Source organism: Hypanus sabinus, chromosome X1 (genome assembly GCF_030144855.1).
Source record: "Hypanus sabinus isolate sHypSab1 chromosome X1, sHypSab1.hap1, whole genome shotgun sequence".
Lineage (NCBI taxonomy): Eukaryota > Metazoa > Chordata > Chondrichthyes > Myliobatiformes > Dasyatidae > Hypanus > Hypanus sabinus.
In genome coordinates, this window is record NC_082738.1 from 3,400,510 (window position 1) to 3,414,997 (window position 14,488).

At 50.5% G+C, this 14,488-nt stretch overlaps 1 protein-coding gene across 1 annotated transcript in view; it reads left to right on the forward strand.

Moving 5' to 3' along the window:
- Positions 1 to 14,488, forward strand: part of LOC132384531 (integrin alpha-8-like) — a 152,624-nt gene that overhangs the window by 41,835 nt on the left and 96,301 nt on the right. The window contains exons 6-7 of the mRNA XM_059955682.1: positions 883 to 928; positions 11,572 to 11,697. Of these exons, the coding sequence (XP_059811665.1) occupies positions 883 to 928; positions 11,572 to 11,697 (172 nt within the window). The remainder of the gene's footprint in view (positions 1 to 882; positions 929 to 11,571; positions 11,698 to 14,488) is intronic.

The following is a 14,488-nucleotide window of genomic DNA, read 5'->3' on the forward strand; positions in this document are numbered from 1 at the left end:
GACTTGATGGGCTAAATGGCCTATTTCTACTGCCATGTCTCATGGTCTTATCTGCCCTGCTTAAACATGCCCAGGCATGCCTGGTCAAGATAAAAAAATTTTCGGCTTACATTGTGGGCAACATTTTAATTGACTTGAATTATTATTTGAAATAAAAAATATAGGCATTTTCAAAAAATGGTGCATGATTGGGAAATTTCATGGTGATTTTCATGATCAGCAGTCCTAAATTAATAAGATATATCCAAAGGTATTCAGGAAGCAAAATCTTTGTTGTCCAGTGATATGATCTACAATTTTACAAACATAACTGATGTGACGGATGGGAGGGCTTTTGCAGAACATATTTTTCATGAGTGCAGTTTCCCCTTGCTTTGGGTGCCAAAGAGGACTTGTTTTACTACTGTTTTGTTGTGTTCTGTGTTGTTCTGCCAAGCATTGTAGACATGTTATGTTGTTGCTGGAATGTGTGGTGACAACCATCCAGTGTGTTGGTTGTTGATGCAAGCAACACATTTCACAGTATATTTTAATGTTCAAGTGATAAATAAACTTTATTCTTGAATCTTGAAGGTTCACTAGCATTTTACTAAGCCAGAACTCATCTGCAAGTCAGAACTGTGGAACCTGTTAAAAACTCCAGGGTAAATCTAGAGCGAGCTCGTGAGTGTGTTTGTACAGCTCAGTGTTACAATGGCCACACTAATGGCACTCTGTGTTCAATGATATTATTTTATGTTCCAGTTTAAAGTTGACAGAATAAAGACCAGAGGAAAAGATTTACAGAACCTCAGTTACAAGTGGATGAAATAACAAGTTTTCTGTGTTCCCAGCATACTGTAGACATCCACACATTGTAAAAGTTAATCCTTTTTGTTTTAGGGAGGAAAACTGCTCTTGGGAGCACCCGGCAGCTTCTTTTGGCAAGGTAAGAAACTCTAACGTTCGGGGCATTTCTAGAGTTTCAAAGGCAGGAAGAGTTTTAACTTCAAAGCACATCTTCCTATGGGATGAAAACTGGGAAATTTCTCTCAATGAATAATTAGAATTTACATTCTCATCAGAAATTCCTTCCAACTCTGTACTTTTTAAATTGCCCATTGGTCAGTGTAGTAAAACATCAGGAGTGTTGCTTCTGCGCAGTTACTGTGACCTGAGTTCAATCCAGATTTTGTGTGTAATTTGCAGAGTTTATGCGTTTTCCCTGTGACTATATGAATTTCCATAAGGAGCAGAATTCAGTCATTTGGCCATTCGAATCCACTCCACCATTTCATCATGACTGATCCCGTTTTCCTCTTTTCCCAATCTCCTGCCTTCTCCCCGTATCCCTTCATGCCTTGACCAATCAAGGATCTATCAACCACTGCCTTAAATATTCATAAAGACTTGGACTCCACAGCTGCCTATGGTAACAAATTCCAGTTTCACCATGCTCTGGCTAAAGATATTCCTCCTCATCTCTGTTCTATATGGACACTTCTCTTTTCTGAGGCTGTGTCCTCCAGTCACCCAGCATGGAAACCATCCATGGGATTGGGAGTAAATTATAGGAGGTGACCCTGATTGCAGATGGATGGCAGGAGAATCTGGGGATGTTCATGAACATGTGAGAGAGAATAGGTTATGGGTAAAGAAGTTTGGGAATGGGATTGATGGGAATGCTGAAAGCTGGCATTGTTGCAGTGGGTGGCTGGAGGTGACTGGAAGGGGACCCAAGTGCAGGACACAGGCACGGACACTTGACACGGAGACGGATTTGGACATGACTTGGACTTGGAACTTGGAACCTGACTCGGACTTGACATGGACACCGAGCCGGGACTCGGACTTGACTTGGACACCGAGCCTGGACTCGGACTTGATTTGGACTCCGAGCCGGGACTCGGACTTGATTTGGACTCCGAGCCGGGACTCGGACTTGACATGGACACCGAGCCTGGACTCGGACTTGATTTGGACTCCGAGCCGGGACTCGGACTTGACATGGACTCCGAGCCGGGACTCGGACTTGACTTGGACACCGAGCCGGGACTCGGACTTGACTTGGACACTGAGCCGGGACTCGGACTTGACTTGGACTCTGAGCCGGGACTCGGACTTGACATGGACTCCGAGCCGGGACTCGGACTTGACATGGACTCCGAGCCGGGACTCGGACTTGACATGGACACCGAGCCGGGACTCGGACTTGACTTGGACTCCGAGCCGGGACTCGGACTTGACATGGACACCGAGCCGGGACTCGGACTTGACATGGACTCCGAGCCGGGACTCGGACTTGATTTGGACTCCGAGCCGGGACTCGGACTTGACTTGGACTCCGAGCCGGGACTCGGACTTGACTTGGACTCCGAGCCGGGACTCGGACTTGACATGGACACCGAGCCGGGACTCGGACTTGACATGGACTCCGAGCCGGGACTCGGACTTGACTTGGACTCTGAGCCGGGACTCGGACTTGACTTGGACTCCGAGCCGGAACTCGGACTTGACATGGACACCGAGCCGGGACTCGGACTTGACATGGACTCCGAGCCGGGACTCGGACTTGACTTGGACTCCGAGCCGGGTCTCGGACTTGACTTGGACTCTGAGCCGGGACTTGGACTTGACTTGGACTCCGAGCCGGGTCTCGGACTTGACATGGACACCGAGCCGGGACTCGGACTTGATTTGGACACCGAGCCGGGACTCGGACTTGACATGGACACCGAGCCGGGACCCGGACTTGACATGGACACCGAGCTGGGACTAGGACTTGACTTGGACATCGAGCCGGGACTCGGACTTGACTTGGACTCCGAGCCGGGACTCGGACTTGATTTGGACTCCGAGCCGGGACTCGGACTTGACTTGGACTCCGAGCCGGGACTCGGACTTGACATGGACACCGAGCCGGGACTCGGACTTGACATGGACACCGAGCCGGGACCCGGACTTGACATGGACACCGAGCCGGGACCCGGACTTGACATGGACTCCGAGCCGGGACTCGGACTTGACATGGACACCGAGCCGGGACTCGGACTTGATTTGGACTCCGAGCCGGGACTCGGACTTGACATGGACTCCGAGCCAGGACTCGGACTTGACATGGACACCGAGCCGGGACTCGGACTTGACTTGGACACTGAGCCGGGACTCGGACTTGACTTGGACTCTGAGCCGGGACTCGGACTTGACATGGACTCCGAGCCGGGACTCGGACTTGACATGGACTCCGAGCCGGGACTCGGACTTGACATGGACACCGAGCCGGGACTCGGACTTGACATGGACACCGAGCCGGGACTCGGACTTGACATGGACTCCGAGCCGGGACTCGGACTTGATTTGGACTCCGAGCCGGGACTCGGACTTGACTTGGACTCCGAGCCGGGACTCGGACTTGACATGGACTCCGAGCCGGGACTCGGACTTGATTTGGACACCGAGCCTGGACTCGGACTTGACTTGGACACCGAGCTGGGACTTGGACTTGACTTGGACACCGAGCCGGGACTTGGACTTGATTTGGACTCCGAGCCGGGACTCGGACTTGACATGGACACTGAGCCGGGACTCGGACTTGACTTGGACTCCGAGCCGGGACTCGGACTTGACATGGACTCCGAGCCGGGACTTGGACTTGACATGGACACCGAGCCGGGACTCGGACTTGACATGGACACCGAGCCGGGACTCGGACTTGACATGGACTCCGAGCCGGGACCCGGACTTGACATGGACACCGAGCTGGGACTCGGACTTGACATGGACTCCGAGCCGGGACTCGGACTTGACTTGGACTCCGAGCCGGGACTCGGACTTGACTTGGACTCCGAGCCGGGACTCGGACTTGACATGGACACCGAGCCGGGACTCGGACTTGACATGGACTCCGAGCCGGGACTCGGACTTGACTTGGACTCCGAGCCGTTTCTCGGACTTGACTTGGACTCTGAGCCGGGACTTGGACTTGACTTGGACTCCGAGCCGGGACCCGGACTTGACATGGACACCGAGCCGGGACTCGGACTTGATTTGGACACCGAGCCGGGACTCGGACTTGACATGGACACCGAGCCGGGACTCGGACTTGACATGGACACTGAGCTGGGACTAGGACTTGACTTGGACATCGAGCCGGGACTCGGACTTGACTTGGACTCCGAGCCGGGACTCGGACTTGACTTGGACTCCGAGCCGGGACTCGGACTTGACATGGACACCGAGTTGGGACTCGGACTTGACATGGACTCCGAGCCGGGACTCGGACTTGACTTGGACTCCGAGCCGGGTCTCGGACTTGACTTGGACTCCGAGCCGGGACTCGGACTTGATTTGGACACCGAGCCGGGACTCGGACTTGACATGGACACCGAGCCGGGACTCGGACTTGATTTGGACTCCGAGCCGGGACTCGGACTTGACTTGGACTCCGAGCCGGGACTCGGACTTGACATGGACTCCGAGCCGGGACTCGGACTTGATTTGGACTCCAAGCCGGGACTCGGACTTGACTTGGACTCCAAGCCGGGACTCGGACTTGACATGGACACCGAGCCGGGACTCGGACTTGACTTGGACTCCGAGCCGGGACTCGGACTTGACATGGACACCGAGCCGGGACCCGGACTTGACATGGACTCCGAGCCGGGACTCGGACTTGACTTGGACACTGAGCCGGGACTCGGACTTGACATGGACACCGAGCCGGGACTCGGACTTGACATGGACTCCGAGCCGGGACTCGGACTTGACATGGACACCGAGCCGGGACTCGGACTTGATTTGGACTCCGAGCCGGGACTCGGACTTGACTTGGACTCCGAGCCGGGACTCGGACTTGACTTGGACTCCGAGCCGGGACTCGGACTTGACATGGACTCCGAGCCGGGACTCAGACTTGACATGGACACCGAGCCGGGACTCGGACTTGACTTGGACTCCGAGCCGGGACTCGGACTTGACTTGGACTCCGAGCCGGGACTCAGACTTGACTTGGACTCCGAGCCGGGACTCGGACTTGACATGGACTCCGAGCCGGGACTCGGACTTGACTTGGACTCCGAGCCGGGACTCGGACTTGACATGGACTCTGAGCCGGGACTCGGACTTGACTTGGACTCCGAGCCGGGACTCGGACTTGACTTGGACTCCGAGCCGGGACTCGGACTTGACTTGGACTCCGAGCCGGGACTCGGACTTGACTTGGACTCCGAGCTGGGACTCGGACTTGACTTGGACACCGAGCCGGGACTCGGACTTGACTTGGACTCTGAGCCGGGACTCGGACTTGACATGGACACCGAGCCGGGACTCGGACTTGACATGGACACCGAGCCGGGACTCGGACTTGACATGGACACCGAGCCGGGACTCGGACTTGACTTGGACTCTGAGCCGGGACTCGGACTTGACATGGACACCGAGCCGGGACTCGGACTTGACATGGACACCGAGCCGGGACTCGGACTTGACTTGGACTCCGAGCCGGGTCTCGGACTTGACATGGACTCCGAGCCGGGACTCGGACTTGACATGGACTCCGAGCCGGGACTCAGACTTGACATGGACACCGAGCCGGGACTCGGACTTGACTTGGACACCGAGCCGGGACTCGGACTTGATTTGGACTCCGAGCCGGGACTCGGACTTGACATGGACACCGAGCCTGGACTCGGACTTGACATGGACACCGAGCCGGGACTCGGACTTGACTTGGACTCCGAGCCGGGTCTCGGACTTGACATGGACACCGAGCCGGGACCCGGACTTGACATGGACTCCGAGCCGGGACTTGGACTTGATTTGGACTCCGAGCCGGGACTCGGACTTGACTTGGACTCCGAGCCGGGTCTCAGACTTGACTTGGACTCCGAGCCGGGACTCGGACTTGACATGGACACCGAGCCGGGACTTGGACTTGATTTGGACTCCGAGCCGGGACTCGGACTTGACATGGACACCGAGCCGGGACTCGGACTTGACATGGACACCGAGCCGGGACTCGGACTTGACTTGGACTCCGAGCCGGGTCTCGGACTTGACATGGACTCCGAGCCGGGACTCGGACTTGACATGGACTCCGAGCCGGGACTCAGACTTGACATGGACTCCGAGCCGGGACTCGGACTTGACTTGGACACCGAGCCGGGACTCGGACTTGATTTGGACTCCGAGCCGGGACTCGGACTTGACATGGACACCGAGCCTGGACTCGGACTTGACATGGACACCGAGCCGGGACTCGGACTTGACTTGGACTCCGAGCCGGGTCTCGGACTTGACATGGACACCGAGCCGGGACCCGGACTTGACATGGACTCCGAGCTGGGACTTGGACTTGATTTGGACTCCGAGCCGGGACTCGGACTTGACTTGGACTCCGAGCCGGGTCTCAGACTTGACTTGGACTCCGAGCCGGGACTCGGACTTGACATGGACACCGAGCCGGGACTTGGACTTGATTTGGACTCCGAGCCGGGACTCGGACTTGACATGGACACCGAGCCGGGACTTGGACTTGACATGGACACCGAGCCGGGACTCGGACTTGACATGGACACCGAGCCGGGACTTGGACTTGATTTGGACTCCGAGCCGGGACTCGGACTTGACATGGACACCGAGCCTGGACTCGGACTTGACATGGACACCGAGCCGGGACTCGGACTTGACATGGACACCGAGCCGGGACCCGGACTTGACATGGACTCTGAGCCGGGACTCGGACTTGACATGGACACCGAGCTGGGACTAGGACTTGACATGGACTCTGAGCCGGGACTCGGACTTGACATGGACTCCGAGCCGGGACTCGGACTTGACATGGACACCGAGCCGGGACTCGGACTTGACATGGACACCGAGCCGGGACTCGGACTTGACTTGGACTCCGAGCCGGGACTCGGACTTGACATGGACACCGAGCCGGGACTCGGACTTGACTTGGACTCCGAGCCGGGTCTCGGACTTGACATGGACTCCGAGCCGGGACTCGGACTTGACATGGACTCCGAGCCGGGACTCAGACTTGACATGGACACCGAGCCGGGACTCGGACTTGACTTGGACACCGAGCCGGGACTCGGACTTGACATGGACACCGAGCCGGGACTTGGACTTGATTTGGACTCCGAGCCGGGACTCGGACTTGACATGGACACCGAGCCGGGACTCGGACTTGACATGGACACCGAGCCGGGAACTGGAGCACAGAGCCTGGAACTAGAACATGGAGCTGACAACACCAAACAAAGACAGACGATTTGTATCTTGCCCAGAGGAGTGGCAAACGGCCAGCAATCCCCAGCTAGACACGAAGAGACAGAATTCCTAACTTGGAGTAGCGGCAAACTTCTGGACCTACTCAGCTGCAACCGAGATGATAAAACAAACAATGACTGACTATTCATATCGCGGCTCGGAGCAGCAGCAAATGGCCATCAACACTCATCCGGACACGAGACGACTAAAACAAACAACGACAGTCCATTCGTATCTCGACTCCAGGTAGCACATAAAACGGCAAACTCTTGACTAGACCCAGCAACAGTGGATGACCGGCTCTTGACTCAACTCTTTCTCGGCAGCCCAGAACGAGCAATGCCACTCTGCTGAGGTGACGAACCAGCAGCGAGTAGATGTAAGCTGGAGTTTTTATGCTGCCGGTTCGAATGAGGATCAGGTGCCCTAATCAAGGAGCCCGGTGGAACACGGGGAAAAGGAAATTTACTGAAATGAGTCGTTAATGGACCGGACCATGACAGGCATATGGGCTGATCAATGGGTGTGCAGTATTGTACAATATAGTAGAAAACTTTTAAGAAAATAATATATAATATGAATAATACTTTGGGAAGCATCTTCACTTAATGTACCATATTGAGTATCCTGTTGGGTGGTGGGGTAGAGATGTGTCTCTACCAAAGGAGGTGTAAGGCGTTCCTTCCCTCCACTAGCCTGCAGGTCACCCTGGGCAAGATGTAGCACCTGCTTAGCCCCCTGATCAGGGTCATGAGAATGCATGGGAGCAGGTGGTGGCTGGTTGTTTGGGCAGCTGGTATATATCACAAGTGACCACTGCCGTCAGGCAGACAATCTCTAAAGACTATTGATAATGGCCGGGTCACTCATCTTGTAAAGAGACTACCCAAAAGGCAGCAATGGCAAACCACTTCTGTAGAAAATTTGCCAAGAACAATCATGGTATAGATGGAAGACTATGATTGCCCTCGTCATGTGACACAGCACTTGATGATGATGATGATGAATGACCTTATTGAATCTCTTCATAATGTTACGACAGCAGAGTGACTCAACTTCACAGCGCCTCACAGCACCAGAGATCTGGGCTAAATCCTGACTTCCACTGCTATCTGTGTGGTGTTTCGCTCTCCAAGGTACAGAGTGGAGGAACGTACAGAGTACATTGAAGTGGACTGTCATCCTGTGTACTTTCCCCCACCATCACATTTAAGTCACAGCTGCAGTAGAACTAACTATTATACCACATACCTCGATTCCAATTAAACCAACCTGTCACACCTCTAAACGTCAATGCCAATTTAGGAGCAATTTAAAAGTAATATCAGATGTTATGCCCGAGGAACAGGATTAGGGTTATCTGAATTTGGTACACTCTTGACGAGCTGGGAGCAAATTTATCTGAGAAAGACTTCCAGCATCTGTGGAGAGAGAAACAGCATTACCATTTCAGGGAGATGACCTTTCAATAAGACTATTGTGATAAAAATTCATTACACTAGAAAATTAATTGTGTTTCTCAGTTTATATTATCAATACCGCTTTGGATACTGTTGGCGGGGGGGATGACCTAGCAGAGAAACGACGCGGTGGTCAGGTCTCTGGCACTGAGTCTGGCTCTGTGACTCAGAAGGGAAGGGGGAAGAGAAGAAGCAAGCTCTGGTGATGGGGGATTTGATAGTTAGGGGAACAGAAAGGAGATTCTGTAGACGAGATGGCTCGTTGCCTTCTAGGTGCCAGCGCCCAGGGCATCTCAAATCGAGTCCTCAGTGTTCTTAAGTGGGAAGGTGAGCAGCCAGAGGCTGTGGTCTACATTGGTACCAATACATAGGTAGGAGGGGTGACAAGGTCCTGCAAAATGAGTTCAGGGAGTTAGGGGTTTTGATCTCAGGATTGCTACCCATACCACATACTAGTGAGGCCAGAAATAAGAAGATCATACAGTTTAACACATAGTTAAGGAGTTGGTGTAGGAGGGAGGGCTTCAGATTTTTGGATCATTTGGCTCTCTTTCAGGGAAGATGAGGCCTGTACAGAAGGGATGGTTAGCTCCTGAACTTGAGGAGGTGGGGTTTAAGCTAGAGCTGCAGGGGGATAGGAACCAGAGCATCAGAACAGATAGTGGAATGGCTGTGGAGAAAGATGTTGTTAAGCCTATATATGTACAAAGTCAGGAATCAAATCGAAAGGTCAAGCATGGTTGGACTCATATTCTGAGCTGCATATATTTCAAAGTAAGGAGTATTGTAGGAAAGGTGGATAGGTTAGGGCATAGATCAACACATGGAATTATGACATTGCAGCCATTTGTGAGACTTGGCTGTAGGAGGGGCAGGACTGGCAGCTCAATGTTCCAGGGTTCTGTTGTTTTAGAGATGACAGAGCAGAAGGGATTAAAGGGGAAGGGGTGGCAGTGCTCAGTCACGACAGACTGGAGAGCTTGTCTAGAGAGGTTATATATGTGGAACTGAGGAATAGGAAACAAATGGCCACGTTAATGGGGCTATATCATTGACAACACACAACAGTCCTTGGGATTTAGAGGAACAAATCTGTAAAGAAATCGCAGATTGTTGTAAGAAACATAAGGTGTATGTGATTTTAACTTCCCACATTTTCAATGGGACTCCCATATTCTAAAAGGGCTGGATGGAATGGAGTTTGTCAAATGTGTTCAGGAAATTTTCCTTAATTCTACATAAAAGTCCCACGAGAGAAAGTGTGATACTTGATATGCTAGTAGGGAATGACACAGAGCAGGTGACAGAAGTTTGTGCAGGGGAACACTTTGCATCCAGTGATCACAATGCCATGAGTTTCAAGATAATTGTGGAGAAGGATAGGTCTGGTCTTCAGGTTGTGATTCTAAATTGGAGAAAGGCCAGTTTTGATGATATCAGAAATGATCTGGCAAGTGTGGATTGGAACAGGCTGTTTTCTGGCAAAGTGCTCCACAAGGATGTGTGCTTAGCCCACTGCTCTAATATCTACACCAATGATTGTGTGGCTAGGCATTAATCAAATGCAATCGATAAATTTACTGATGATACACCCACTGTAGGCAAAATCTTAGATGGAGATGAGAGGGCATACAGAAGCAAGATATACTAGCTAGTTGAGTGGTGCCACAGTAATAGCCTTGCATTCACTGTCAGTAAGACCAAAAAACTGCTTGTGGACTTCAGAAAGTGAAGTTATGCACCACATACAGATTACAGAGGAGGAGATGGTTGCTGTCTGGAGGCAAATTAGGGTGGATAAATCCCCAGGGATTGACAAGGTGTTTCCTTGGACCTCCTGGGAGGCTAATGCAGAACTTGCAGTGGATGGCCTTCACATTGTTACACTGGATTGAAACTTCTACTCTGCATATTGATGCAGATTAGACACAAACGTTGCCTTCCGCTGCAAATTTAACAGACTTCAAACTTTGAGACTTGTGAAAAGGAGATTTTGTCAGGATGCTGGAGCAGGGATCCAATCACAGACCCAGTACTGTGCACACAGTGATATTAATTGAGTAACAAATCCCAAAGTGCAAACAAAGATCAGGCATAGATGAAAACATCCAGAGAAATCCCAAAACTAGAATCAGGAAACAGGCAGAGTCACTACTCAGACAGACAGATTACAGGTACAAATGCTGAAAAGGCTCCAGAAAATTCACTGGCACAATCTCACAACAAACCAATGAAAACACAGGACTGAAACACACTGAGCAATAACCAGAGAGGCAGATGATAGGTGGAGCACAATGAGACACAGGTGGCAGCAATACAGGTAATAATGAGAAACAGATGACAGATAGAGTACTCAGTAATACGGGGGCCGGAGTAGAGCAGGAGTGGGGACAGGAGCACATGGCAATACAAAACCACAGACTGACAGCTAGGGGGGGGGGAAACACACAAAAAGACAGAGTTCAACTGAAGGTACTGACAGATGTAGTGAAATATTCACTTCAATACGTGGGCAAATGGGATTGGTGTATGGCTGGTGGCATAACGACTGAAGTGCTGTATAATGATGAACCCGTATACGAGGCATTCTGGAGTTTTCAGGTTTTGCTGCAATATTAAATTGAGGCTGCTCAACTGAACACTGGGTCATGTTTCCCATAGAATTTAATTGCATCTTTTCCTCAGTGATACTACGAACTTGTCCCACAATGTCAGGAACAACCATTATCCCATCAATCCACTCCATGAAGGATGACATTTGCCTTTCTCATGCCATCCAGCTCATGTTGTCTACAAGGTACCTGCTTATGTAAAGTGACTGGAAGATAAGTGTTTCAATATCCTGTAATCCTCTCAGGTCAATTGATCGCTGCCAACGTTGATGATATTCTCAAAAATTATAACTACAATGATCCTCTAAAAGTATTGGGAATGAAGGAACAAACTGGAGATGCAAAAGGGAAACGAGATAACATCTTTATGGGTAAGGCTCCTGTGCCTTTACTATAATTGATATGCTGCATTTTCTCTTTAAGGATACAGAGTAAAGTTGTAAAAATGCCCAGTTTCAACTATGCTGATGAAGAAAGTAGCCATTGTTTACATCATGCTCAGCAAAGTCTCTATAATTAATTAGAGGAATATTGACTAAAACGATCAGAGTGAGCTGAATCCATCTCCAGTCTGACTGTGCATCTTGTCACATCCACACTATTCTTTGATGAGACTGTTCTTCTTCTCCTTAGAAAGTCTTTTAAGAATGATTCTTCTGCTCTAATATTGTAGGTTCTGATAAGATTGATGTGGAAACCCCAAACTCTCCCACAGATGGGACAGGAGGTGATTGATGGGGCAATTTGAGGTATCTGTTCCTTTCACAGGACCTCTGCATTGTCCTGATTCCCAAAACCACCCCAAAAGTTCCTTTGCCCTTTTGAATGATCTTGGGCTGAAGATGGGAATGCAATTGGGTGTTGATCAGGATGATTGGAGCAGATTGGGAGGCAGATTTTGGAAAGGTGCAAAAATAACAGGGTTGTTATCATGGGTGACTGTTTTGATTTTAAAATAACAGGGTTGGGTGATTTTTAATTTGGGAAGAGCAAATTATGAGATTATAAGACTAGAACCTGCGGGTGTGAATTGGGATGATGTTTTCGCAGAGTTTGTACTATGGACATGTGGTCGATGATTGGGGATCTCTTGCAGGATGTTAGGGATAAATTTGTCCCGGTGGCATGGGAAATGGAGAGGCTGGGATACTTCACCTGGCATCTCTCAGAATGTGATCTATTCCGAGAGCAGATTGGGAGGCAGATTTTGGAAAGGTGCAAAAATAACAGGGTTGTTATCATGGGTGACTTTAACTTCCCTAATATTGATTGACATTTGATTAGTTCCAAGGGTTTAGATGGGGCAGAATTCGTTAAGTGTGTCCAGGATGGATTCCTGTCACAGTATGTTGACAGGCCGACTAGGGGGAATGCCATACTAAATATAGTATTAGGTAACGAATCGGGTCAGGTCACAGATCTCTCAGTGGGTGAGCATCTGGGGGACAGTGACCACTGCTCCCTGACCTTTAGCATTATCATGGAAAAGGATAGAATCAGAGAGGACAGGGGAAGGGCAAATTGGGGAAATTTTAATTGGGGAAGGGCAAATTATGAGGCTATAAGGCTAGAACTTGCAGGTGTGAATTGGGATGATGTTTTTGCAGGGAAATGTACTATGGACATGTGGTCGATGTTTAGGGATATCTTGCAGGATGTTAGGGATAAATGTGTCCCGGTGAGGAGGAAGATAAACAATGGTAGGGTAAAGGAACCATGGGTAATAAGTGAAGTGGAAAATCTAGTCAGGTGGAAGAAGGCAGCATACATGAGGTTTAGGAAGCAAGGATCAGATGGGTCTATTGAGGAATATAGGATAGCAAGAAAGGAGCTTAAGAAGGGGCTGAGGAGAGCAAGAAGGGAGCATGAGAAGGCCTTGGCGAGTAGGGTAAAGGAAAACCCCAAGGCATTCTTCAATTATGTGAAGAACAAAAGGATGACAGGAGTGAAGGTAGGACGATTAGAGATAAAGGTGGGAAGATGTGCCTGGAGGCCGTGGAAGTGAGCGAGGTCCTCAATGAATACTTCTCTTCAGTATTCACCAATGAGAGGGAACTTGATGATGGTGAGGACAATATGAGTGAGATTGATGTTCTGGAGCATGTTGATATTAAGGGAGAGGAGGTGTTGGAGTTGTTAAAATACATTAGGATGGATAAGTCCCCAGGGCCTGATGGAATATTCCCCAGGCTGCTCCACGAGGTGAGGGAAGAGATTGCTGGGCCTCTGGCTAGGATCTTTATGTCCTCATTGTCCATGGGAATGGTACCGGAGGATTGGTGGGAGGCGAATGTTGTCCCCTTGTTCAAAAAAGGTAGTAGGGATAGTCCGGGTAATTATAGACCAGTGAGCCTTACGTCTGTGGTGGGAAAGCTGTTAGAAAAGATTCTTAGAGATAGGATCTATGGGCATTTAGAGAATCATGGTCTGATCAGGGACAGTCAGCATGGCTTTGTGAAGGGCAGATTGTGCCTAACAAGCCTGATAGAGTTCTTTGAGGAGGTGACCAGGCATATAGATGAGGGTAGTGCAGTGGATGTGATCTACATGGATTTTAGAAAGGCATTTGACAAGGTTCCACATGGTAGGCTTATTCAGAAAGTCAGAAGGCATGGGATCCAGGGAAGTTTGGCCAGGTGGATTCAGAATTGGCTTGCCTGCAGAAGGCAGAGGGTCGTGGTGGAGGGAGTACATTCAGATTGGAGGGTTGTGACTAGTGGTGTCCAACAAGGATTGGTTCTGGGCCCCCTACTTTTTGTGAATTTTTTTAACGACCTGGATGTGGGGGTAGAAGGGTGGGTTCGGAAGTTTTCAGACGATACAAAGGTTGGTGGTGTTGTGGATAGTGTAGAGGATTGTCGAAGATTGCAGAGAGACATTGATAGGATGCAGAAGTGGGCTGAGAAGTGGCAGATAGAGTTCAACCTGGAGAAGTGTGAGGTGGTACACTTTGGAAGGACAAACTCCAAGGCAGAGTACAAAGTAAATGGCAGGATACTTGGTAGAGTGGAGGAGCAGAGAAACCTGGGGGTACATATCCACAGATCCCTGAAAATTGCCTCACAGGTAGATAAGTTAGTCAAGAAAGCTGATGGGGTGTTAGCTTTCATAAGTCAAGGGATAGAGTTTAAGAGTCACGAGGTAATGATGCAGCTCTATAAA